The following is a 24,131-nucleotide window of genomic DNA, read 5'->3' as shown; positions in this document are numbered from 1 at the left end:
GGCTTAACGGAGGATCAGGAGCCCGTCCTGGGCTTAACGGAGGATCAGGAGCCCGTCCTGGGCTTAACGGAGGATCAGGAGCCCGTCCTGGGCTTAACGGAGGATCAGGCATAGGTGAATTGAAAACCCTCTCATTTTGACCCATTTGGTGCTCCACATTTTGCTCCCTCGTGGTGGGCAGTGTCGCCGGCTCTCGCACCTGGTCTGACGGGTTGCTCTCTGGCTCTCCGTCATCGGTGGGCTCGGGCTTATGCCTCGTACCGTGGGGAGATTGTAGGCTGGGCTCTGGGTCCAGAGTGGACCTGGCGAGATCCTCCATTGGGCCGACCGTGAGAGGTGACCCATTTCTCACCAGATTCCACTCTATGAACGCGGCGAAGTCCTCCCGAGGACCATCTTTGTTCGACAACGCTCTGCACTTGGAGTTCAGGCTGGCATGATAAAAGGAGCAGAGCGCGTGGTCCGGGTAGCTGGTGGCATTAGCTAGCAGTAAAAACCGTCTGGTATGGTCCTCGAGAGAAAGTTCCTCCTGCTTCAGCAGGAGAAGGAGGAATTCGGGGCGATAGAGGGGATCCATGACACACTACGGAAAGAAAAAAAGACTGTGAAAAAACGGAAAACAAAACGGAGGGAAAACACGCAGTTTTTAACTTTTTGGTCGGGTCTTCTGTCACGGCTTACGCTGCTGGAAGGAACACGGAGCCGAAGGATAAACGAAACAAGGCTTTATTAAATCCAACATAGGCATTATCCAAACATGGATCTCAGAAGGAAGACACAGGTTAGTAGTAAGTAACTGGTGGCAAGTAACAAGTAACAAGTAGACCCGACAAAACAGAACTGAAAGGACAAGGCTCTTATACAAGGGATAATGGGGAAACACAGGTGGATGGAATCACTAAATTAACCGGGAAATAGAACACATGGAGAAATGAATAGACACACCTGGGAACTAATCAAACCACACACGGAAGACAGAAACTGGAACACAGGGGCAAAAACACACAAAATGAGTCCAGGTATGTGACAATTGCTGAGTAAATGATAGAAGAGACTTCATTTTGTGTGATTTATCTGTTTAACAAAACAGTAAAAAATTTAGCCTTACAGGTATAAAACTGGTGCAACCTACACTCAGTTTGCTGATTGACGTAAATGACTCTGTAATGATCACAGTGTGAATTGAAATGGGTGATCTTCTGGTCTCAGCAAATTTCATAGTCAACCAGTCAGCCAGACTGCAGTGTAGTCTCTCTCTGTCACACACACACACCCTCTCTCCGTCTTTGTGTGTGTGTGGTGGTATTCTTGCAATTACAGGGTGGGCAGGGGAACAGTCTGCACCCATACAGGCATGATATAATAGCAGAGGTTTACCACTAGTATGCAGCTGCCAATGTTTTAAAATATCAGCCACTATTTAGTGCCTGCATAGACCCACTTTTTATCATATGTCCTTGCATACCCAGCCTATGGATTTTAAATAGTATGGGGTTTACCTTGTTTTGATGGTAGGAATACTTCTTAGCACTTGTCATTTGTAAAAACAGCATTAAATGCTCTAACTTCTTTTTAAAGAGAGGAAAGCATAGTGTCTCAATTAACAATTTTTCCATCTAAAATGCAGCAATTTGTGGGCTTTAATGACTGAGGAGATTTTATTTTCACTGCTCGGGGTTTAACTCAGAATATGTTTTGCACAGCTCCCGTTCTGTAGCCTGTAATTTTTCTGTGTTTTCCAGTGATCTTCACGGAAATGTGTTCCTTTGTTTTGTTTTTTAGAACACCATGATTTCTTGCATGAGGTTTAGCCGCAGTGTGTTGTTGTTTTCTAACCAAGATTGACTGTTAAGGGAATAGTTTACCCAAAAATGAAAAGTCTGTCTCATTTACTCACCCTTTCTCATACTAAACCTGTATGACTAACTTTGCTGAACATGAAAGATCCAGTGTTGACCCTACTGGCTTTCATTGTATGGTCAAAAAAAAATCTTCAAAAAAAGCATCTTTTGAGTATAAAAGGATACTAAAGTACTTGGAATGAAAGCGACAAAAAAATCCATATTACAGCACCAAAAGTTCAACCAAAGTCACAAAAAGTGAATAAATATTTAAAAAAATTACTGAACAATATATGTAAATCAGGCTATTGCATTAACATGTACACTACCATTGAAAAGTTTAGGATCAGTAAGGTTTTTTTCAATAAATAAATACTTTTATTCAGAAAGGACACATTAGATTGATCAAAAGTGACAGAAATACTTTTATATTGTTACAAAAATAATTATTTGCAAATAAATGTTTTTTAACTTTCTATTCATCAAAGAATCCTCAAAAAAAGGTAGCACTTTATTTTAGGGTTTCTTAACTAGTTGCTTATTAGCATGCATATTACTAGAATATTAGCCATTTACTAGTAGTTATTAAGCACATATTATTAAAAATTTCAATTATGTCATAAATGACTCACCCTCATGTCGTTCCAAACCCGTAAGACCTCCATTCATCTTCGGAACACAGTTTAAGACATTTTAGATTTAGTCTGAGAGCTTTCTGTCCCTCCACTGAAAATGTATGTACGGTATACTGTCCATGTCCAGAAAGGTAATAAAAACATCATCAAAGTAGTATATGTGACATCAGAGGGTCAGTTAGAATTTGTTGAAGCATTGAAAATACATTTTGATCCAAAAATAACAAAAATTACAACTTTATTCAGCATTGTCTTCTCTTCCGGGTCTGTTGTGAGCGAGTTCACGACGCTGCATTGACGCTGATAATATAAGACACTGCTGACGTGTTATCTTTGTTATTGGGCGCACCAGAAAAAATGTCAACAGCGTCGTACGTCACCTGTCACAGTGGTCGCACACACAAAAGACCCGGAAGAGAAGACAACAAATTCTAACTGACCCTCTAATGTCACATGGACTACTTTGATGATGTTTTTATTACCTAAACTGTGTTCTGAAGATGAACTGAGGTCTTACGGGTATGGAACGACATGAGGGTGAGTCATTAATGACATAATTTTAATTATAACCCTTTAATAGTGAAAAAATGTTGCCTATTCTAAAGTGTAAATATGTACATATGTACACATGTATATATATATATATATATATATATATATATATAATCTTTATTTTCATGACTATGAAAATTGTAGATTCACACTGAAGGCATCAAAACTATGAATTAACACATGTGGAATTATATATGGAATTATATACATAACAAAAAAGTGTGAAACAACTGAAAATATGTCATATTCTAGGTTCTTCAAAGTAGCCACCTTTTGCTTTGATTACTGTTTTGCACACTCTTGGCATTCTCTTGATGAGCTTCAAGAGGTAGTCACCTGAAATGGTCTTCCAACATTCTTGAAGGAGTTCCCCGAGAGATGCTTAGCACTTGTAGGCCCTTTTGCCTTCAGTCTGTGGTCCAGCTCACCCCTAAACCATCTCGATTGGGTTCAGGTCCGGTGACTGTGGAGGCCAGGTCATCTGGCGCAGCACCCCATCACTTTACTTCTTGGTCAAATAGCCCTTGATGCCTTCAGTGTGACTCTACAATTTTCATAGTCATGAAAATAAAGAAAACTCTTTGAATGAGAAGGTGTGTCCAAACTTTTGGTCTGTACTGTATATATACTTATATATATATATATATATATATATATATATATATATATATATATATATATATATATATGTGTGTGTGTGTGTGTCACAGGTCGGTCAGGCCCATCACCCACAGTGCACTCCCTCACTGGAGCATTAATCTCCAGCACCTGTTCACCATCCAGCACCTGATCTCATTCATTCAGTCACCTCTGTTGTCCGATCTCGTAGCTGCTACAAGGAACCCCTCCAGTAACTAGCTACTTGCATTGACTCTCTTACCAACCTTGCTACTAACCTCTTTGTCAACCCGATCCTCCTAGACCCCTGTGTTTCTCCAATGATCCTCCAGCATGCCTCCAGCGATCCCTCTTCCACGATCTCCTCACCAGTGTTACCCCCGAGTGTGCAACAATTCCCTCATTCTGGTCACCCCACTGTCATTACTGGGAAAGCATATATCCAGTCCAGTCATCAAACCCTTCTCAATGCCTCCTCTGGTTTCTCTCCCCTGCATCTCTCCCGATATTCACCTATTCCTGTTTTAAAATAAACCTGTCAACCTTTTACCGAGTCTGTGTGTTACAGAAGATCGGACCAAAACAGAGAATGACCTGGGCGGATGGATCTCTATGTCCATCGGCAGAAGGGACGGCCTTTGGAGGAGTTTGTGGAGGAGTTCTTGAACTTGATACCTCTGGTGAGTTGGAGCGAATCCACGCTTAATGCATGCTTCCGGATGGGACTAAAAGATAAAAATCTGTTTTGTTTTTTGACTCCTGAAGATTGCTGCAGAGGCGTAGCAGATTTTATTAATTATGTTCTCGATTTAAATGGTTCCAAGTTCTTCATTTATTTGGAGGATCCTAATCCTCCTCCCATCCAGAAGCATGTGGATGCTCCAGCTCACCATAAGACCTCCAGAGCTCCTCCCTGGTCCTAAGCCCAGGATCGCCAGCCCCAGCCTCAGAACAAAGCCCCAGCTATAGTATCCTGGACATGGCATTACCCCCAAGTTTCTCCTCACCCATCCTCTCCCCAGATTTCTCTATAAAGCACTTCCCTGACCCTCCTTCACCTCCAAAATCTCCTGTGTCTCTGCTGGTTCCGTCCAGCATAGAATCTCCTGTGTCTCCGCTGGTTCCGTCCAGCATAGAATCTCCTGTGTCTCCGCTGGTTCCACCCAGCATAGAATCTCCTGTGTCTCCACTGGTTCCACCCAGCATAGAATCTCCTGTGTCTCCGCTGGTTCCACCCAGCATAGAATCTCCAGTTTTGCCCAGAAGAGGCCCACTAGCTGTTGCCACCACACTCACCCCGACCCAAATAAGGAGGATGAGGAGGAAAAGACTTTATTCAACCCTCATCATCGCTCCCGATCCCCAGTTAAGCCCAGGAGGGTCTCCCGATCCCCAGTTAAACCCAGTAGGGGCTCTTGATCCCCCGATGAGCCCAGGGAGGGCTCTTGATCCCCCGACGAGCCCAGGGAGGGCTCCGGCCCCAGAGCTCGCTCCAGTGTCTGCTCCAGGCCCTGAGTCCAGCCCCGTAAGTTTTTCCAAGTATTTTTTTTTGTGTTCCTGTCCTGCACCAACCTCCAGGGCGCCCACCACCCCTCCCCAGTGTTACGGCTCGTGACGAGCCTTCTGGGAGGGGGGAGTACTGTCATAAGTCAGTCAGGCTCATCACCCACAGTGCACTCCCTCACTCGAGCATTAATCTCCATGACCTGTTCACCATCCAGTCATTTAATCACCTGCACCTGATCTCATTCACTCACCACCTTTAAAAGCACACACCTCAGTCACCTCTGTTGTCCGATCTCATAGCTACTACACGGAACCCCTCCAGTAACTAGCTACTTGCATTGACTCTCTTACCAACCTTGCTACTAACCTATTTGTCAACCCGATCCTCCTAGACCCCTGTGTTTCTCCAGTGATCCTCCCGTGTTCCTCCAGCGATCCCTCTTCCACAATCTCCTTACCAGTGTTGCCCCCAAGGTTCAATTCAATTCAAGTTTATTTGTATAGCGCTTTTTACAATACAAATCGTTACAACGCAACTTTACAGAAAATTATGTTTCTACAATATTTAGTAGTAGCTAGTAGTTTGTGCACGTTTGACAGGATTTTAGAAAAAATAAAAAAATAATAATAATAATACAAGACGTAGTCAGCTAGACGATGAACTATCAATATTATTAATTAATAGTAATTATATGATGCAGTCACACATGTAGCAATAATTGTTAGTTCTGTTTGTTGATTCAAGGTTAGGATCATCTGGGGTCCTCTGAGGGTCGGCATCATCTCTTCTCAGGTGTTCTGGATCCAGACTGGAGCTTGTGTATCCCGTGGCAAAACATAGAAACAAATAGAGACATCATTAGCATAGCTGCTGATCCAACAAAGTAAAATTAGTTTAACCCAAGCTAAAGAATAAAAATGCAGATGCAACTACACTCACAATTTAAGAGATACATTATTCGAATGCTTGGCGAAAGAGATGCGTTTTTAATCTAGATTTAAACAGAGAGAGTGTGTCTGAACCCTGAACATTATCAGGAAGGCTATTCCAGAGTTTGGGAGCCAAATGTGAAAAAGCTCTACCTCCTTTAGTGGACTTTGCTATCCTAGGAACTACCAAAAGTCCAGCGTTTTGTGACCTTAGGGTGCGTGATGGGTTGTAGCGTGGTAGAAGGCTAGTTAGGTACGCAGGAGCTAAACCATTTAGGGCCTTATAGGTAAGTAATGATAATTTGTAACTGATACGGAACTTAATAGGTAGCCAGTGCAGAGACTGTAAAATTGGGGTAATATGATCATATTTTCTTGACCTCGTAAGGACTCTAGCTGCTGCATTTTGGACTACCTGTAGCTTGTTTATTGACGAAGCAGGACAACCACCTAGAAGTGCATTACAATAGTCCAGTCTAGAGGTCATAAATGCATGAACTAGCTTTTCTGCATCAGAAACAGATAACATGTTTCGTAGCTTGGCAATGTTTCTAAGATGGAAGAATGCAGTTTTTGTAACATTGGAAATATGATTTTCAAAAGACAAATTGCTGTCCAATATAACACCCAGATTTCTGACTGTAGAGGAAGTAACAGTACATCCGTCTAGCTGCAGATTGTAATCTACAAGATTCTGTGTGGTGTTTTTTGGTCCAATAATTAATATCTCTGTCTTATCCGAATTTAATTGGAGAAAATTATTTGTCATCCAATCTTTTACATTTTTAACACACTCTGTTAGCTTAGATAATTGGGAAGTTTCATCTGGTCTCGTTGAGATATATAGCTGAGTATCATCAGCATAACAGTGGAAGCTAATTCCGTATTTTCTAATAATATTACCAAGTGGCAACATGTATATTAAAATAGAAGGGGACCTAGGACGGATCCTTGTGGCACTCCATATTTTACTGATGATAAATGAGATGACACCCCATTTAAGTAAACAAAATGGTAGCGATCGGACAGGTAGGATCTAAACCATCTTAGAGCCTGCCCTTGAATACCTGTATAGTTTTGTAATCGATCTATGAGTATGTCATGATCTATGGTGTCGAACGCAGCACTAAGATCAAGTAAGACTAGAAATGAGATGCAGCCTTGATCTGACGCAAGGAGCAGGTCATTTGTAATTTTAACAAGTTCAGTTTCTGTGCTATGGTGGGGCCTGAAACCTGACTGAAATTCTTCATACAGATCATTTTTATGCAGGAAGGTGCTCAATTGAGCAGACACAACTTTTTCTAAAATTTTAGACATAAATGGAACCCCCAAGGTGTGTGTGACGATTCCCTCATCCTGGTCACCCCACTGTCGTTACCAGGAAAGCCTATATCCAGCCCAGTCATCAAAACCCTGCTCAACTGTTTTAAAATAAACCTTTAAAACTTTACCCTTCTGTCCCCGAGTCCGTGTGTTACAATATATATATTTATATATATTGTGACGAGTCAGCTGCCTCCTCCCTGATTGTCATCGGCACCCCGTCCTAAGTCGCCGCCCTTCACCAGGCTCCCGACTACAGTGGGTGTGTCAGGGGAAGGGCGCTGGACGAGTCAGGGCTGGCAGCGTGTGATGGGGAACACCTGAAGGAAATGGAGCCTCATCACCGCCGCTGTTTAAAAGCCCAACGCGCCTCTCCTTGGGAGACCAGTCTCTCCCCCGTGCATGCACACTGGTGTCCTCGTGGGTCCAGGAAGGGTGCGTTGAGGGACTCCCGCGCCAACCAAGACGTGAGCTGCCGGACCCGCGATCCGGATGAGAACCGCACCCGTTTACACGGCCGACGGGCCAGGATGCAGGGCCATCCATCACCCTGCCAGCGCCGTGGCCAACGAGAGTGATCTGGCCGCTAGACGAAGCCGCCGCCCCTCGCGCCCCGGACCGAAGAGAGGAGGACGTGCGGCCGCCGGACTCCGCCCCTTACCTGGACCCTTCCTCCATGAACACTGCCCGACCCACACGAACCCCGCAGCACAACGAGGACACCAGATTCCCTGTTTTTTTTGGACACTCTTCCCCTTTGGCCACCTTTTATACCCTGTTTTATTTAATTTTCTGTTAATAAAAGCCTCTTCAAGGCCTGACGCCACACCCACTGTGTCTGTCGTGTGCTCCTCCCGTCACAGTGGTGGAGAATGCCGGCAATGCGGAGCCTAGACAGTGCAGTTGGGAAACACCTGGTGATGTCACTCCCTCTCGATCGCAAAAGTTCATGAGAACCCGGACTGGGACGGAGGAAAACCGGGGACAGCCTCCCAGCCACAAAAGGGGTAAGTGACTTCTCTGTTATTGTCATTTTACCCTGTGGTTGGTTGAGGCTGTTGACTAAAACCCGGTGTCTCTGTCCCTGTTATGGCGCGCTGTGAGAGGGAGGACTGCCCGGAGAGGAATCCCCGCCCTGCCCACTCCGACCGTTTGGAGCCTGGTTGAGGACGGTAGCACTCCCGTGTGGGCAGCGCCCTGATGACGGGGATGTCGCTTGGGAGGGGGAATGTGACAAATCTGCTGCCTCCTCTCTGATTGTCATCGGCACCCCATCCTAAATCGCCGCCCTTCACCAGGCTCCCGACTGGAGTGGGTGTGTGAGAGGAGGGGCGCTGGACGAGTCAGGGCTGGCGGCATGTGATGGGGCACACCTGAAGGAAATGGAGCCTCATCACCGCCGCTGTTTAAAAGCCCAACGCGCCTCTCCTTGGGAGACCGGTCTCTCCCCGTGCATGCACACTGGTGTCCTTGTGGGTCCAGGAAGGGTGCATTGAGGGACTCCCGCGCCAACCGAGACGTGAGCTGCCGGACCCGTGATCCGGATGAGAACCGCACCCGTTTACACGGCCGACGGGCCAGGATGCCGGGCCGTCCATCCCCTGCCAGCGCCGTGGCCAACGAGAGTGATGCGGCCGCTAGACGAAGCCCCTTACCTGGACCCTTCCTCCATGAACACTGCCCGACCCACACGAACCCCGCAGCACGACGAGGACACCAGATCCCCTGTTTATTTTGGACACTCTTCCCCTTTGGCCACCTTTTATCCCCTGTTTTATTTGATTTTCTGTTAATAAAAGCCTCTCCGAGGCCTGTTGTGTGCTCCTCCCGTAACAATATATATATATATATATATATATATATATATATATATATATATTAAGCAGCACATGAAATTGAGCAACAAATCAGTGTGTGAGAATGATTTCTGAAGGATCATGTGACACTGAAGGCTGGAGTAATGATGCTGAAAATGCAGCTTTGTCATCAACAGAATAAATGACATTTTTAAATATATTACAACAGAAAACAGTTATTTTAAATAGTAATAATATTTTACAATATTGCTGTTTACAGCATTTATGATCAAATAATTTCAGCCTTGGTGAGCAAAAATAATAAGAATTCTTACCAACCACACAATATTTAAACGATACTGTACATATAAGTTTGTTTGTTTTTTTGTTTTTTTAAGCATGTAGATGTATTTAATTGGACAAAAAAGATATGACTTTTGCCAATATTTAGAAGTACATTTGATAGGACCCCTTATGGACTGTCTGATCTCTTTGTCTTTTTTTAATCAATCTCTTCCATTGTAACAGTTACTACTAGCTAGTCAGAATATCATGAATCAGCAAATAACTCCAGTATGTTAAAGTAAACATGCAAAGGGCAAATGCACAGATTAAAGACACCTATTAAACAGTAAAAAAACTGTTGTTTTTCATCTTGTTCCAGCGGCTTTTATTAGGCAAGGTGCTCAGACGGTTAATGCAGAGGACACTCGGAGCATCCCGATGCGGGGGTCTGTTTGATGCTCATTATGGATGTGAAGCAAGGGCTGTGTGGCACAGCACTCTCAACCTGTTGCAGTTGAAAAGGAAGGCCTCCCGCATGGGGCGTAATTAAGGCTGGGGAAAACATGAGCCCTCATTATCTACTGTATGAGATCTCCCACCATTGTACCTCAGTTATGACTCTTCAAGGGTTCTCCTGATGGAAGTGATGTCAGCAAGATAAGACAGATGTAATTGATTAAGAGCATATAACATATGAAACTGATTCACAGTATAATGTAAGAAGATTTCAGTAAAATGTTTCTTCTAAAATGTTCTAAACCATGTCTGCATTTGTGATCAGAGAAACTACAAATAATTTGTAGCATTTGAATCATCATTGGCAAATTCTTTAAATATGAAAACGTACTTACAGACTGTGGTTCAGAAGCGAAACAGTGTTGTAAATACAACTTAACCACTTATTTCTAGTTGTGTCTTCTTTTACAAGGCCAAACAAAGTAGTTTCGCTTTCACAACAAAACACACAGTATCTCCACAACATGACGGCTGCGGCGGGATCAAAAATACTATAGCGAGAAGAAAAGTTATGCCTTCTTTTTTGCGTGAACATTTGGGCAGTGTTATGCAAATCTTCCTACATTGTGATGTAGAGAATGGGGCGTTAGAACGAGATGTTTTAGGAGGACGTGGTTGACTATCTAGAATATCTCTTCGGATTTGAGAGTTTAGTCTTTGCAACTTTACAGGTCTTCTTTATGCACCAAGAACTTGTAACACTCCAAAGAGAAAGGAAGAATTTATATTGCATCATATGACCCCTTTAAAAATAATGGTTCTTTATTGGCATCTATGATTCAATGAGAACCTTTACATTCATAGAAACTTTCCATTCCACAAAAGGTTATTTACAGTGGAAAAGGGAAAGAACTGTTTTAAGAACTGTTCAGTGAAAGGTTCTTTGGGGAATCCAGCATTGCTTCAAACCCCCCTTTTGGAACCTTTATTTTATAGAGTGTTGAATGGAAACTTGGCAACTGTTAATCTATTTCCTGTATCATTAATTCTGATGATCTGTATCTCTCCAGGTGTGTGGGCCAACAGAGTTGTGGTTCCTGAGCAGGTGACTGCAGTGCTGGGGAAAAACGTTACTTTGACCTGCAGGGTAGAAGTCAGCACAAACCTCAGCCTGACCCAGAGTTCCTGGGAACGCCGGCTTCCCTCCGGCACCACCACTTTGGCTGTCTTCAACCCCCAGTATGGGACCTCCATATCTGATGAGTACAGCAAACGGGTGCACTTCATCAATCCCTCAGTGCATGATGCATCCATTGTCCTGCAGGGCATGGGGTTTGCAGACATTGGGACCTATACTTGTAAAGCGGTCACCTTCCAACTTGGAAACATGCAAGCATCCACAACTGTGGACATTATGGGTGAGTATATGTTTGTCAACATTTTGTACACTATATAATTGTATAGTTGTGAATTCTTTGAGGCGAATCATTTCGTAAAACATTTTAGAATCCTCCTGAAACCTAAAACTGTTGGGTCATACATTTTTTATACCTCTTATCATTGATGAGGTTAATGCTTTGAAAATTCATGTATCTTGTGTAATTATGGGCTCTGACTAAGTCTTGTCATTAAAAACTGATATGTTATATGAAATGTTTTTGTTTAAAGATACTGTAAATTTGCAATAGGTATAATAATAATACAAATTTACTTATTAATATTAAATTTAAAAACATTATATACATTATATTAGTATTCATTCATACATTTATAATTTTTTCACAGATTTGTTTATTCTTTTATTCAACACAAAAAGCATGACAATAACAAATTATAAACATTATTATTCATAAATGTATTAATTAATGCATTTATTTCTTTTCCCATGTTTGTTTATTATTTATAAGAACAAAAATTGTTAACAATAACAAAACATATAAACACACATTTATTTATTTATTTATTTATACTTTTGCTTATGGTTTTATTTACGTGCAGTTTTATTTATGCAGAGCACTTAAAAATGATTAACATTCCGAAAAAAAATGTCTATTGAAAACAAGACTGGAATTAAAGGAAAGTGGTTTAGAAGCTTGTGTTGGAATGACTTATTTTTGGTTGTAATTACAGAAAGGGCTGGAAACACCCTTTACAGAGCTTCTTTTCTGCTCGAGTGAAGAGATGACAGAAATACAGTATATGTCACACACTAGCATGACAGCACATTCCTTCTGTTTTGATTTTTGCGGGGTGCCAATTTTTCCTCCTTGTATATTTCCTGCGTTCATAAAAAAACAAAAAAAAAACAGAAGCTAATCTTTTCCCTATTATAAGTAATAAAACTTCTGAATTGTATCGATCCAGTCTGAAAAGGCATTATTAGTCCTTGGCTTTTTTTACAGAAAAGGGATAAACATTTACTCAAACCTCTAAAACCATAAAAGTCACTGGCCAATCATCTGCTTCGAGTTTGAAGCCGCCATCCCTATTCCTGTAAATTTAACAGTGATGAATCATCAGAGGAATTCTCAGTGACCGTGTGAATTTTACCAATAAAAGAGATCAGATGCGGCACGCAAGCTAAGTGGTATAATTTGTACCCACAATTCATTCTGTTCCTTTTTTTAACATAATTACTTTGAGTCTATTATAATGACAGAAGTTGTTTGGGGCACTGCGGTTTTGGTGACAGCCCTGGTCTGCAACCCAGAGCAGGAATGTTTGGGTCTGGATTTGTGTGGGTGACAATGACCCGGCCCTAATTCCTTCCTCTTTAGATGATAAATCAATACCCTGACCTTCTCCGGGGCATTCGCCCACACACAACCTGCACATCAGATCAGCTGGTTCTCCGTTCCCCATCTTCTATCGGAAGGGTTGGGTGTGAATGAGTTGCCAAGATGCCCCTGCAAGTGACGCTGAGTCAGCAGAGCTCCAGCGTGATGATGGCATAGGGTTCAGGTTAGATAAATGCAGGGTGGGTCTGACGTTGGCATTCAGAAGTCAGTGCTCTGTACTACACTGTGTGTCCCCACCATTCAGGTACCACAGCGCTATATTTAGCATTAGGAGTCCCTGGGGTTATTTCGATTTCTCGTATACAGGAGTGGCCTGTAAACAGAGCAGAACAGGTGCTTGGAGCAGACGGCCTTGTGTGTAGGATTAAGTTGACGTTCCTGGCCCACATGGCAAGACTGTTTCTAAAGAGTGCAGCTGTTGCAGTTCTCTAGAGAGAGTGATGGAGAAAGGAAAGAGGGAAAAGGTCTAATTAAAATAGTATTGATGCAATTTTATTATGGCTGCATTCACAGTTCATTGTGGCCCAAATCTGAATTCTGACCTTTGCCAGTTTTCATGTAAGACGTTACTAGATTTTTACACTAGATTTTTTTTTTCAAAAACAATTTTATATATATATATATATATATATATATATACAGGGTGCGATTTGTGAAAAAAACAGAGGGGGGGATGTTTTGAAACATTGTAATTCATAAAAATAAATCATGAGAACATGAACTAAATGACGTCATGTGCTAATTAGCATATTTATGATGTAAGTGCGTCGTATTGTATTGCCTCCCTATGCTCACATACTGCAATTTAATTAAGCCATTTAATTTAATTCTCAATAAAACTGTTTTTATTACTATATTTGAATGTTTCTGTTGTCAGACAACGGAATGAATATTATAATGACTGAAACGCGGTCCATTAAGACATAACCAGCTCTCAAACATTAATCTGCACTAATGAAATCAAATGCACATACGATGTGTATATATATATATATATATATATATATATATATATATATATATATTACATTTACATTTATTCATTTAGCTGATGCTTTTATCCAAAGTGACTTACAATTGCTGTATATATGTCAGAGGTCACACGCCTCTGGAGCAACTAGGGGTTAAGTGTCTTGCTCAGGGACACACTGGTGTCTCACAGTGGATTTGAACCCGTGTCTCTCAATATATATATATATATATATATATATATGTGTGCAATTAATTGTTCAAAAGTGACATTAAAGACATTTGTAATATTACAAAATATTTTCATTTAAAATAAAACAGGTTCATCAAAGAATCCTGAAAAGAATATATGATGATTTACACAAAAATATTAAACACAGCTATTTTCAGTATTGATAAGTAGTGTTTCTTGTTAGAATAATTTTTGAAAGGATCATGTGACACTGAAGACTGGAGTACTGATGCTGAAAATTCAGCTTTGCATCACAGGAATAAATTACGTTTTTAAATATATTACAATAGCAAACAGTTGATTTGAATTACAATAATATTTCACAATATTACAGTTTTTACTGTACGTTTAAATAAATAATGCAGACTTGGTGAGTATGAGAGACTTCTTTCACAAACTTTTTTTTTTTTTAATCTACAGTTTCTGAACATTTGAACAATAGCGAATGTGACAGTATCAGCAAGGACCCATACATTATTATGGAGATAGTTTTAATGCCCAACTTGAAGGCCAAGAATCATGGTATATGAATATATGGACCACATTAATCAGGTCATGTGAATATCCTCACAAAACGGAATTTGAACAGAAAATCGAAATTGGACACTGGCTTGTAGTGCGAATGTAACCTTTCAAGTGAGTGGTCTCTTAGCTAACTAATGTTATTTCAGAAATTAAAACAATAGCTGAAATTGAGTCAGTTGTTTTACTTCAAGCAGTCTGGGGTTTAGTTGCTCAGGGCTGCTGAATATTTTACAATGATTGATTCAGCTGTAATACACAATGCGCCAGATTCATCAATCTAACGTACAATGAACGCAGGTCCATGTGCACAAATCAACTTACGACAGCGTTCACGTGTGATTCATGAAACATTCGTATGCTGCCAATCTCATCGTACAAATGATCGCACGTTGATAAAAGTGGAGGCAGAAAACAATCCTCAGTTGAATATCACGCCCTTAAATACCCCCGGTTTAGAAGCCTCGCCCCTACAGTTTACGACATGGAGAAACTATTTACAATGTTAAAATAGCAAGATCTTCTGCTATAAATACTACTTAATGCAAATAGTGGCAATTACCGGCACATCAGTATTGTAGTGCATTGTAAAACAGAAGGCAATAATAACTTACTGAGTGTAAATGATAATTTTAATTCAAATTTCTAAAAGGGTGCCGCCTTATTGGGAAAATAAAGCCTTCCCTACACATACCCTAACCTTACCCGATACTTTATTTTCAACCTTTTTGATTATTTCCTTCATTTTTATTGAAAATAAATGCCTTTCCTATGCGATATGGTATTTGCAACGGGATAATTTTTTTCTGGCAAAGGCAGGTTCGAACTCCGGTCGATCGAGTCAAAAAGCGCACACTTTACCATCTTTCACTGAAACCGATGTACGACGTGCGTCTTTTTGAAGTGTTTACTACCCTAATCACACGTTGGTGGGCGGAGTTTGTGTAAATAGCCTCTGCCAACAAGACAGGCTATTTGCACTTAGTGTAAATAGACACTCCGTTATTTTATTCCATTTATAGACTTCATTTCTGTTTTTCTCCTTTCACAGAAAAAAAAGACATTCTAATCTTACTTGTTAGCGATCGACTAATGAACTTCGTTTGACGGTCAGGAAAATAAAAACTAACAAAATGCTGTCATTCATTCAATTCTCCACCATGAGAAGCAGCTTGCGTACAAGTTCAGGTAACTCAAAAACTTGTGTACACAAGCTGAGACCAGACGAGAGATTTGATCATAGCCACCGCTCACGCCCATATTGATAAATTTTAAGTTTTGCATTGAAGCGACCGTATGCCCAATTTTCTTTGTAAATGGGGCCCAATTTGTCTTTCCTTCTGTTCTCTTTAAATCCATGTGGAATATCTCAATAAACTAATATGCCACTTTTCTATAGAGACACAAGCCACTTAGACGCATTCACAACATGTTGTTGTACTCATACCTCAGCACTCAGTAATTTCAGATCATCCATTTTTTATGTGAATTGGTACGGTTGGTGTAATAAATCAATTCTGACTGTACTAATGCCTGTTTCCACCCTTAACATGGTTATTTATTCATCTTGTTGTGTATCATCCTGTAAGTTCCATATCAATAAATAATTTTGTACAGTTCTTCCGAACTGTAATTTTGTACAGTTCTTCCGGTTTAATTTATTATTTATTTCTTGTTTTTCTGTTGCTTAAGGCAAGTACTGTTATACATAATAAAACATTTATTACCTTAAATTTGTTTTTGAATATATATATATATATATATATATATATATATATATATATATATATATATATATATATATATATATATATATATACACACACACACACATATATATATATATATATATATATATATACTATTTAAAAATGTGTTAGGAAGACTCATCAGTAAGATTTGTTTAATGCTTAAAAAAAACTTTTTATGGTCAATAAGGCTGCATTTGTTTAGAAATATTGTAAAATAATATTATAATCTATCTATCATTTTATTCACAAATGCCCTCATCTTTACGTCCAACAGTTGAACAGTTTTTTTTATTAAATAAATGTGCATTAATAAAGACAAGATAAAATAAATAAAATAGGTTTTAAAGTGTTTAATTTTTTTAGCTTGTTTATTCAGTTTTTTGCTTCATCTCTTTCTCATTTTCTCTTTTTAGTGGAGCCAAAGGTATATTTGTCTCCTGGCCCCTTGTCTCTGTTGGATGGACGTGGTCAAACTCTGGTGGCGACATGTACAGCTGAAAGGGCTCGTCCAGCAGCAGAGGTCTTCTGGGATTCAGACCTGCCAGGCCAGCAGTCAGCAGTCGTCACACAGCAGGAGCCTGAAGGCACTACCACCACTTCAGTCCACTATGTCTGGGCCCCCACTCGGGATGCATTTGGCCGGTCCCTCAGCTGCGTTGTTCGTCACCCGGCCTTATCCAAGGATTTCCACATTCCCTACCGGCTCAATGTGTTTTGTGAGTGTGAATTGCTTTTATCAACATTCTCCCTGTAGAAGAACTTTAATCTTGTTTTGTATTTCAAGGTCTTCACGGGTTTTCTGCATGCACTGATCTCTTTTGATGCTCTCAAATTTACAAGATGTTAATATAGGAGTTATTTTAACATCTTTAACTTTATTGTGCTTCCCTTTGGCAACTTGAACTGTTGGCTGCTGTCTGTTTGAATGGTGCACTGCTTAATGGAGGCACTTTTTGAAATATCCGACAAGAAATATACATTTAGAAAGATAATTTTCTCCAGTAAATTAATTTTAAGTTTTAATAATGTTTATATATTTTACTAAACAAAAAAAAAAACCTGATTTACAGTGTAGTGTTGAAAGTGGCAACTGTGGTTTGCATTGTTCAATAAGAAAGTAGAACACTGGCAATGTTGATAAGAATTCGATCACACTGTTGTTATATAGACTGCTGGGGTTGAATCTCAAGGCTCTGTGTTTCACTCCTGAATCTTCTTTCCATATCACACATATGTTTATTTTCTCAGCCACAGCTAAGCCTCAGCATCCTGAGGTTTCTGTGTAATTGAGTTAGCCAATCACATCTCCCCTGGCTGTTTCTAGGACTCACATCCAGAGCGTGAGAATAATGGCATGCTCAGATTTAATGTCTTATTAAAATAATTTATAGTTTCATTGCTTAAAAAAACAATTACAGAGAACTACACAAAGTCAGCTTCCAAAGTAGCATTTATATGGATTATAGACATAGTTCACCCAAAAGAAATGTGACTCTTCAATCATACACTCAACTTTGCTGTTTCAACCCTGTATGACTTTCTCTGTCGTGGAACACAAAATGACAACAATCTAAAATCTTCCTCAAAGCTATCATATGGGTTGAGAAAATGTTAAACCAGCCTGATCTCATGGCAATTCATACATATATTAAGAGGTGGCTAATTCGAATTTGACTAATGTACGAATGAGATGGTACAAATTTATACGATTTGTGCTAAATTGTATATATTTTACGAGTTGCACAATTCATAAAAATCTGTACCTATTCCTAACCATGCCTCTAAAACTACCCACCACTGGGGTCTAGACAAATCATACAAATTCACACAAGTGAGGTCGTACAAAATCGCACAAGGTTGTACGAATTCATACGAATTAGCCACCTCGTAAAATACGTACGGACTAGTTGTGAGATAGTGTTGGTTAAACTTGTCAGCTCCAATTTCAAGTAATTTTTATTGTATAGGAAAGAGCAGCATGGACATTTAACAAAATAGTATTCATTTTGACGAATCAGTATCACTTCTTAAAGGAACACTCAACTTAAAAAAAAAAACAGGCTAATTTTCCAACTCACCTAGAGTTAAACAGTAGAGTTTTACCGTTTTTGAATCCATTCAGCCGATCTCCGGGTCTGGCAGGTAGCACTTTTAGCTTAGCTTAGCATAGATCATTGAATCTGATTAGACCGTTAGCATCTCGCTCAAAAATTACCAGAGTTTCTATATTTTTCCTATTTAAAACTTGACTCTTCTGTAGTTACATTGTGTACTAAAACTGATGGAAAATGAAAAGTTGAAATTTTCTAAGCCGATGTTGCTAGGAACTATACTTTCATTCCGGGGTAATAATCAAGGAACTTTGCTCCCGTACCATGGGTGCAGCAGATGCAGTGATATTACACAGCACCTGAAAATAGTCCAAGGCTATTGCTGCAACTACACAAACTAGCTGGGGACTAATTTAGACTGCCGCATGTTGCCACAATTTACAGTGTTCATTATAATATCTAAAAATGAATAACATTTGAATTTGAACATTTTTAACCTTTAATATTATAGTAATGTGCCAACTAGAGATTCCCTGTATGTTTAACAACATTAGTTAAGTGATATTGAATATATATTTGTACTGTATCAGAAATATATTCAGATGAGTTAAAATCGAACCAAGTACTTGTCAAACAAAATCAAATTGATTGTGTGAAATATTTCTTAATTCCCAATCCTACAAAATATCCTCTTTTATGTTCTGTGGAAAAATGCAAAGGGTTTATGTTTTGCTAAGTTCTATAAATGATTATAGCAAGGCGAACCATGTTCTGCCTTCATGCAACAGTGATTTATATTATGTCACAGTTGTTCCAGATGTTATGGTGATAGGCCTGCAGGACGTGTGGTACGTGGGACAAAAAGATGTACAGCTGGACTGTCGAGCGAGTGCCAACCCACCTGCTCTTTTGTTCCTTTGGACCAGGTCTGTACACTCATCTACACTAAAGTTTGCTTCTGTACTTCTAATCTTATTGGTCATGTCAAGTCAATGGTGCAGTGTTGCAGTAGAGATTTCAAAGTGACGTCCTGCAGCAAAACTCGTTGTCAGCAAGCTCGAAACTGATAATCGTGTCTTTCGTCACTCCCCAGACTTGACGCACCAATGCCTGCAGGTTTGGACACATCTAATGGCAGCCTGCTGTTTACTCGTCCTTTAGAGCCGAGCGACTCTGGACAATACAGGTGTGAAGTACAGAACGATGTCGGGCAGAGCTTTAAGGATGTACGCTTCTTGGTACAAGGTGAGAAGTTTCTCGTAACCTTTCAGGTCCACAGATACCAGTGATGATGTTTTCTCGATAGGGGGCTGAAGTTTGAATGATAAATGATGTCCTGACATTCTCTCTACCCTCTTGAAACAGACACCATTCATACTTATGCACACAGTCATTTACTCAAGTGAGGCAATGAGGCATAACTCTCTAGTTCTCCATAGTGCACCGGAGAATCGACTCAACTGATAATGAATTTGCTGTTAACTTGTTGAGTTAACACACAAATATCCTGAGTAAAATTAACCATTTATGATTTCATTGATTTATGGAGTCCTAAAATGTGAAAGCAAGCAATCTTGGACTTGGTTCCATGGGTTCAAAATCAATGTTTTTTTGTTTTTTTGGTTAAATGCCTAAAATAAGGTCTGTGGTTAACGCAAGCTATTTTCACGTTTTATTCTGCAACTGGCTTTTAAAAGGCACTTGCTAATGGGACTACAGAGGTTTCCTGGGCCATGAATTGTCATTATACTTAACAGGAAAACTCATCTATTTATAAGTCCACTTTTACAGCCTCATTGTGTTCATACTTGCACTCTTGCAAACTATTCTAACTCAAACTTTCCACCTTGTAGATTTTCTAAAGCATAATGGTGCTGACGTTGAAGTCATGCTTTTACTTCTGTATTTAGACTTGAAAATTCATTTTTTATGTTGAGTTTATCTTGATGAACAAAAAGTGAAAGAATCATACACATTTGTCGGACACAGAGCTCATTTTCCTTGGAATAATCCAGAGGTAAATATAAAAATGCTATTGGCCTTTTGTTGAGGACACCAGGGTGATGTGAACTTCCAGGATGACCTACAAAAATACATCATCCCTGCAGTGGTCTATTAATGATTTCTTTCACTTTGCCAACATAGATTTATTATAACCTATTATAATGTATTTGGAACAGCCTGGAAAAACCTGACAAAACTCACAGGATGTTTTCTTGTGTTTGACATTTTTGTGTATCATTGAGTCAGTGTGTGCTTCCTGTGACTGAATATGTGAATTCCTGAATCTCTTGTTGAAAATACTGTTAACAGAAGCTCTTTCTGAAAACTGGCTGAATGTGCCAAACACTCGACACTTGGCCTGCGAGGTTTCTGCAGTGACGCAAATAAGGTTGGACAAAACTCGCTTCAATTCAATCAGCTCTTCGCCACTGTGCTTTTGACCACATATTTGGCTCTTTCCCAGGCGGCAAAACATGAGGAACCTTTATCATGTAGCTCTGTGGTCAAATCATAATCGAAATATTTTGGCAGTTTTTGGACTTTAGTGGTGCACAAGCATGGATGATGGAAGGATAAAGAAAACGTTGTCCCAAGTTGACGTCCCCTACAGGAAATGGATACACCAAATAGTTATTTTATACTAACCAAAAGTGCAATATTTTTAACATCCTTTCTCTGTTTAATGTCCCTTAAAAAGAGTGAAGTGCCAGTCGTGAAGACTTGATCATTCTTTACAGGCCTCCAAATTCAAAGAATTGTGCTCTTTGGTGCCTGAACCTGCTGTTACATCAGCAAGATTTTGTTTTTCCTGTTGGTCATTTCAAGTTCTGTCCTATTATCTTGAGTAATAACCTTTTAAAAACCACTTGCCTCTAAACATTATTTTTCCTTGGCCCTCACAGTATCTGCTGAAGGCTTTTTGTTGTTGTTGTTTTTTTAGTTGATTTTGGGACAAAATTATTGGTACAATATCTGTCAATAATATTTTTTTTATTTATTGTTTTTACATTTAGATTTATTTTTTGTCATCTAGCATTTAAAACATTTTTTAAACCCTAATAAGTTAATAATAGTTAAATTCAATCTACAGCCAATCTCAAAATAAAAGTCTTTCAAAAGCTTTCATACTGTAGGTGTGTGTGTGTGTGTGTGTGTGTGTGTGTGTAGAATTGTGCAGTTCTATAACTTTATCCGCATACATACAGTACAGTTAAAAAAAAGCAATATATACTATAAAGCAAAACTGCCAGATTTTTTATTTATTTTTTGTCACAAACTGTACATATATTATTGGCCGTTTCTTTATATAAAATGGTAATGGATAGGTATATATCAAGATTTTCTTTAAAACTGCTTTGAAACAATGTGTACTGTGAAAAGTGCTTAAATGTAAAAAAAAAAAAAAAAAAATATTATTATTGAGACAAAATATCAGCTTGTCAGAACTGACCAGAATTGGTGTATATTTTTATTTATTGATTTGATTTAATTTTATTTCTTTGAATTTTTTAGGTATACGTTTAAATCAAGAAAATTATTCCCAGTGGTGTATGAGAAGAAAAACTTAATTCCAGGGTTATTTTAGAATCATTGAGATACTGTTAGTTTTTATTCATATTTTGGATTTTTTTTTTTTTTTTTAATTTAAGGTTTACTATCATTTAAGTAATTTACATTTTTGTTAGTTTTTCATATGTCTGTATAGTTTTCAGATGATTATTTTATTTTATATAGTTTTTTTTTCAGTTTTTAGTTATTTTACTCAATGAGATAAACTACATAAAACATGAGAAATGTTGCCTTGGTGACTAGCTGAAATTAGTGTTTTATATTTTATTTGATTCCAATTGGTTTTAGTTTAGTGTTATGCTCATTTTAGAGTTAAACTGATTTTGTTTTAAAAGTATCAATTTTAATATCAGATTATCAGGACCAACCAGAATATTAATATCGGTAAATTTACTTCACAACTTGTCTTTAATTATATACCTGTTTGCCTATATTTTAATATTTGCCAATATCTCGCCCTTTCAGAGCCGCCACCAACCACCGCAGCCACCAGCACCAGCACCAGCACCAGCACCAGCAACAGCACCAGCACCAGCACCAGCGCCAGCACCAGCACCAGCACCAGCACCAGCACCAGCAACAGCAGCAAGTCCATCCTGCCTGACACCAGCTCAACCATCACAGTTCCCATCAACCAACATGCCCACTTCACCGCCCCGACTCGGGCCTCTCCGCCGGACAGCGGCCTGGGCACTATCCTGGGCGGTGCTGTCGGTGGGATCCTGATCCTAGTGTTCCTGATGGCACTGGTGGGGGCTTTCTACATGCGACAACGCCGGACATTCAGAGGAGACTACTACACCAAACAGTACATCGGCCCATCCGACATGCAAAAAGAGTCACAAATGGACGTCCTTCAACCCCATGAGCTTCAGGACGTTTATGGAGATGACTCGGGCAACGGCAGCCAAGACTTGAAGCCCATTCACGAAGGAGGCATTATCTATCCCGATTATTCCAATGACCACAAAGACACGGAGGGCTGGGAAGACAATCTCAGCCTTCAGAGAGAGAGCTCGTATTACTCTGACCAACACAACCATCATAACGTGAACCCCAGCGGGCCACCGCTACACAACGGCTCCCCTTACCTGCAGGACGAGTGCTACGACAACGGCACGGACAGCGACTACGTGTCTCACGTCGATGGATCTGTGATTTCATGCAGGGAATGGTATGTTTGAAAAGACTGGGGAACTTTAACTGGACAAAAATAATTTAAAATCAGCGAGAAAGTGTTATTTAACTCAGCAGAGTGAGATAAAGTGTATGTTATAAATGTATTTTATGTATTCTTTATGGTTGGTTTACGATTTCATCCTCATGTTTTACACATAGCAAACGGCTGTAATTTACTGCAGATATGTTCTGGATGGTTTTCGTTCAGTGGACCGCTGCCACTGAAGGATGTAAAGGGAGAGGTTTACATGGTTTATGATCACAGGGTGGATTTACACAAAGAAAACATGTCTGCTAAATTTAAGCTACACTGTGTGCATATTTCAGTTACCACATTGCACATGACTGTCAGCTTTAAAACCAGGTGCAGGGTATTCTTGGTTCCTTCCTCTCAACTTTTTTTTATTTTTATTAAATATATACATATGACTTCTCCAGTGTAGGAGCAAAACATCACTTTATTTTCACATGAAGAGACACATGAACTGATTTCGAAAGTCTTGAGTCATACGTTTTTATTGCACAGATTTTTTTCTTTTCTTTTTAAATCAGTATTTCTATTTTGTTTTTGAGGAAAAAATATCTTAATCTATTAGAATATATTAATATCATATTATGATAAATAATAGAAATATCTTGAAGATATTTTTTGAGAAGCAAAAATTGCATGAGATAGCATACTTCAGTGTTCCATGGAAGAAGGTTCTTGTATTTATTATTATTATTATTATTATTATTATTATTTTAAGCATAAAAAGAATGCTTGTTATTTTAAAGCAAAAAAAAATAAAATAAAAATACTAATAATAAAGTTATGTTTAAAATAATAAAAAAACAACAGCGGGGTAAGAAAAATAAACATAAATCATTTAAAAAGTTTACTTAATATATTTAATACATTAATATTATATATTCTCAAGAAAATGAACGAAAAAGCAAAACTTTTGTGCATAAAGAATATAAAAAAATATACATTAAGTATTATCCATGGAAGAAATACGTGATTGTTCTTTTTTTTTTTAAAGCAAGTTTTGTTTAAATTGCCAGCCGAAATAGAAAAAAAAACTTAATTCAAGATGTACTGTGCTAATTTTACTTTCCCAGCTTAATG

At 39.2% G+C, this 24,131-nt stretch overlaps 1 protein-coding gene across 1 annotated transcript in view; it reads left to right on the top strand.

The window, feature by feature from the left end:
- LOC132122882 (nectin-3-like protein) overlaps positions 1 to 23,894 on the top strand; it is a 58,090-nt gene extending 34,196 nt beyond the window's left edge. The window contains exons 2-6 of the mRNA XM_059533376.1: positions 11,016 to 11,363; positions 16,631 to 16,933; positions 19,077 to 19,194; positions 19,362 to 19,513; positions 22,307 to 23,894. Coding sequence (XP_059389359.1) covers positions 11,016 to 11,363; positions 16,631 to 16,933; positions 19,077 to 19,194; positions 19,362 to 19,513; positions 22,307 to 23,025 — 1,640 coding nt within the window. The 3' untranslated portion in view covers positions 23,026 to 23,894. The remainder of the gene's footprint in view (positions 1 to 11,015; positions 11,364 to 16,630; positions 16,934 to 19,076; positions 19,195 to 19,361; positions 19,514 to 22,306) is intronic.
- Positions 23,895 to 24,131: the final 237 nt, after the last annotated feature.

The sequence above is a fragment of the Carassius carassius genome, chromosome 41 (genome assembly GCF_963082965.1).
Source record: "Carassius carassius chromosome 41, fCarCar2.1, whole genome shotgun sequence".
In the NCBI taxonomy this organism is placed as follows: Eukaryota; Metazoa; Chordata; class Actinopteri; order Cypriniformes; family Cyprinidae; genus Carassius; species Carassius carassius.
Note: the sequence above shows the minus strand (reverse complement) of the source record. Positions and strands in the feature narration are given on the sequence as shown.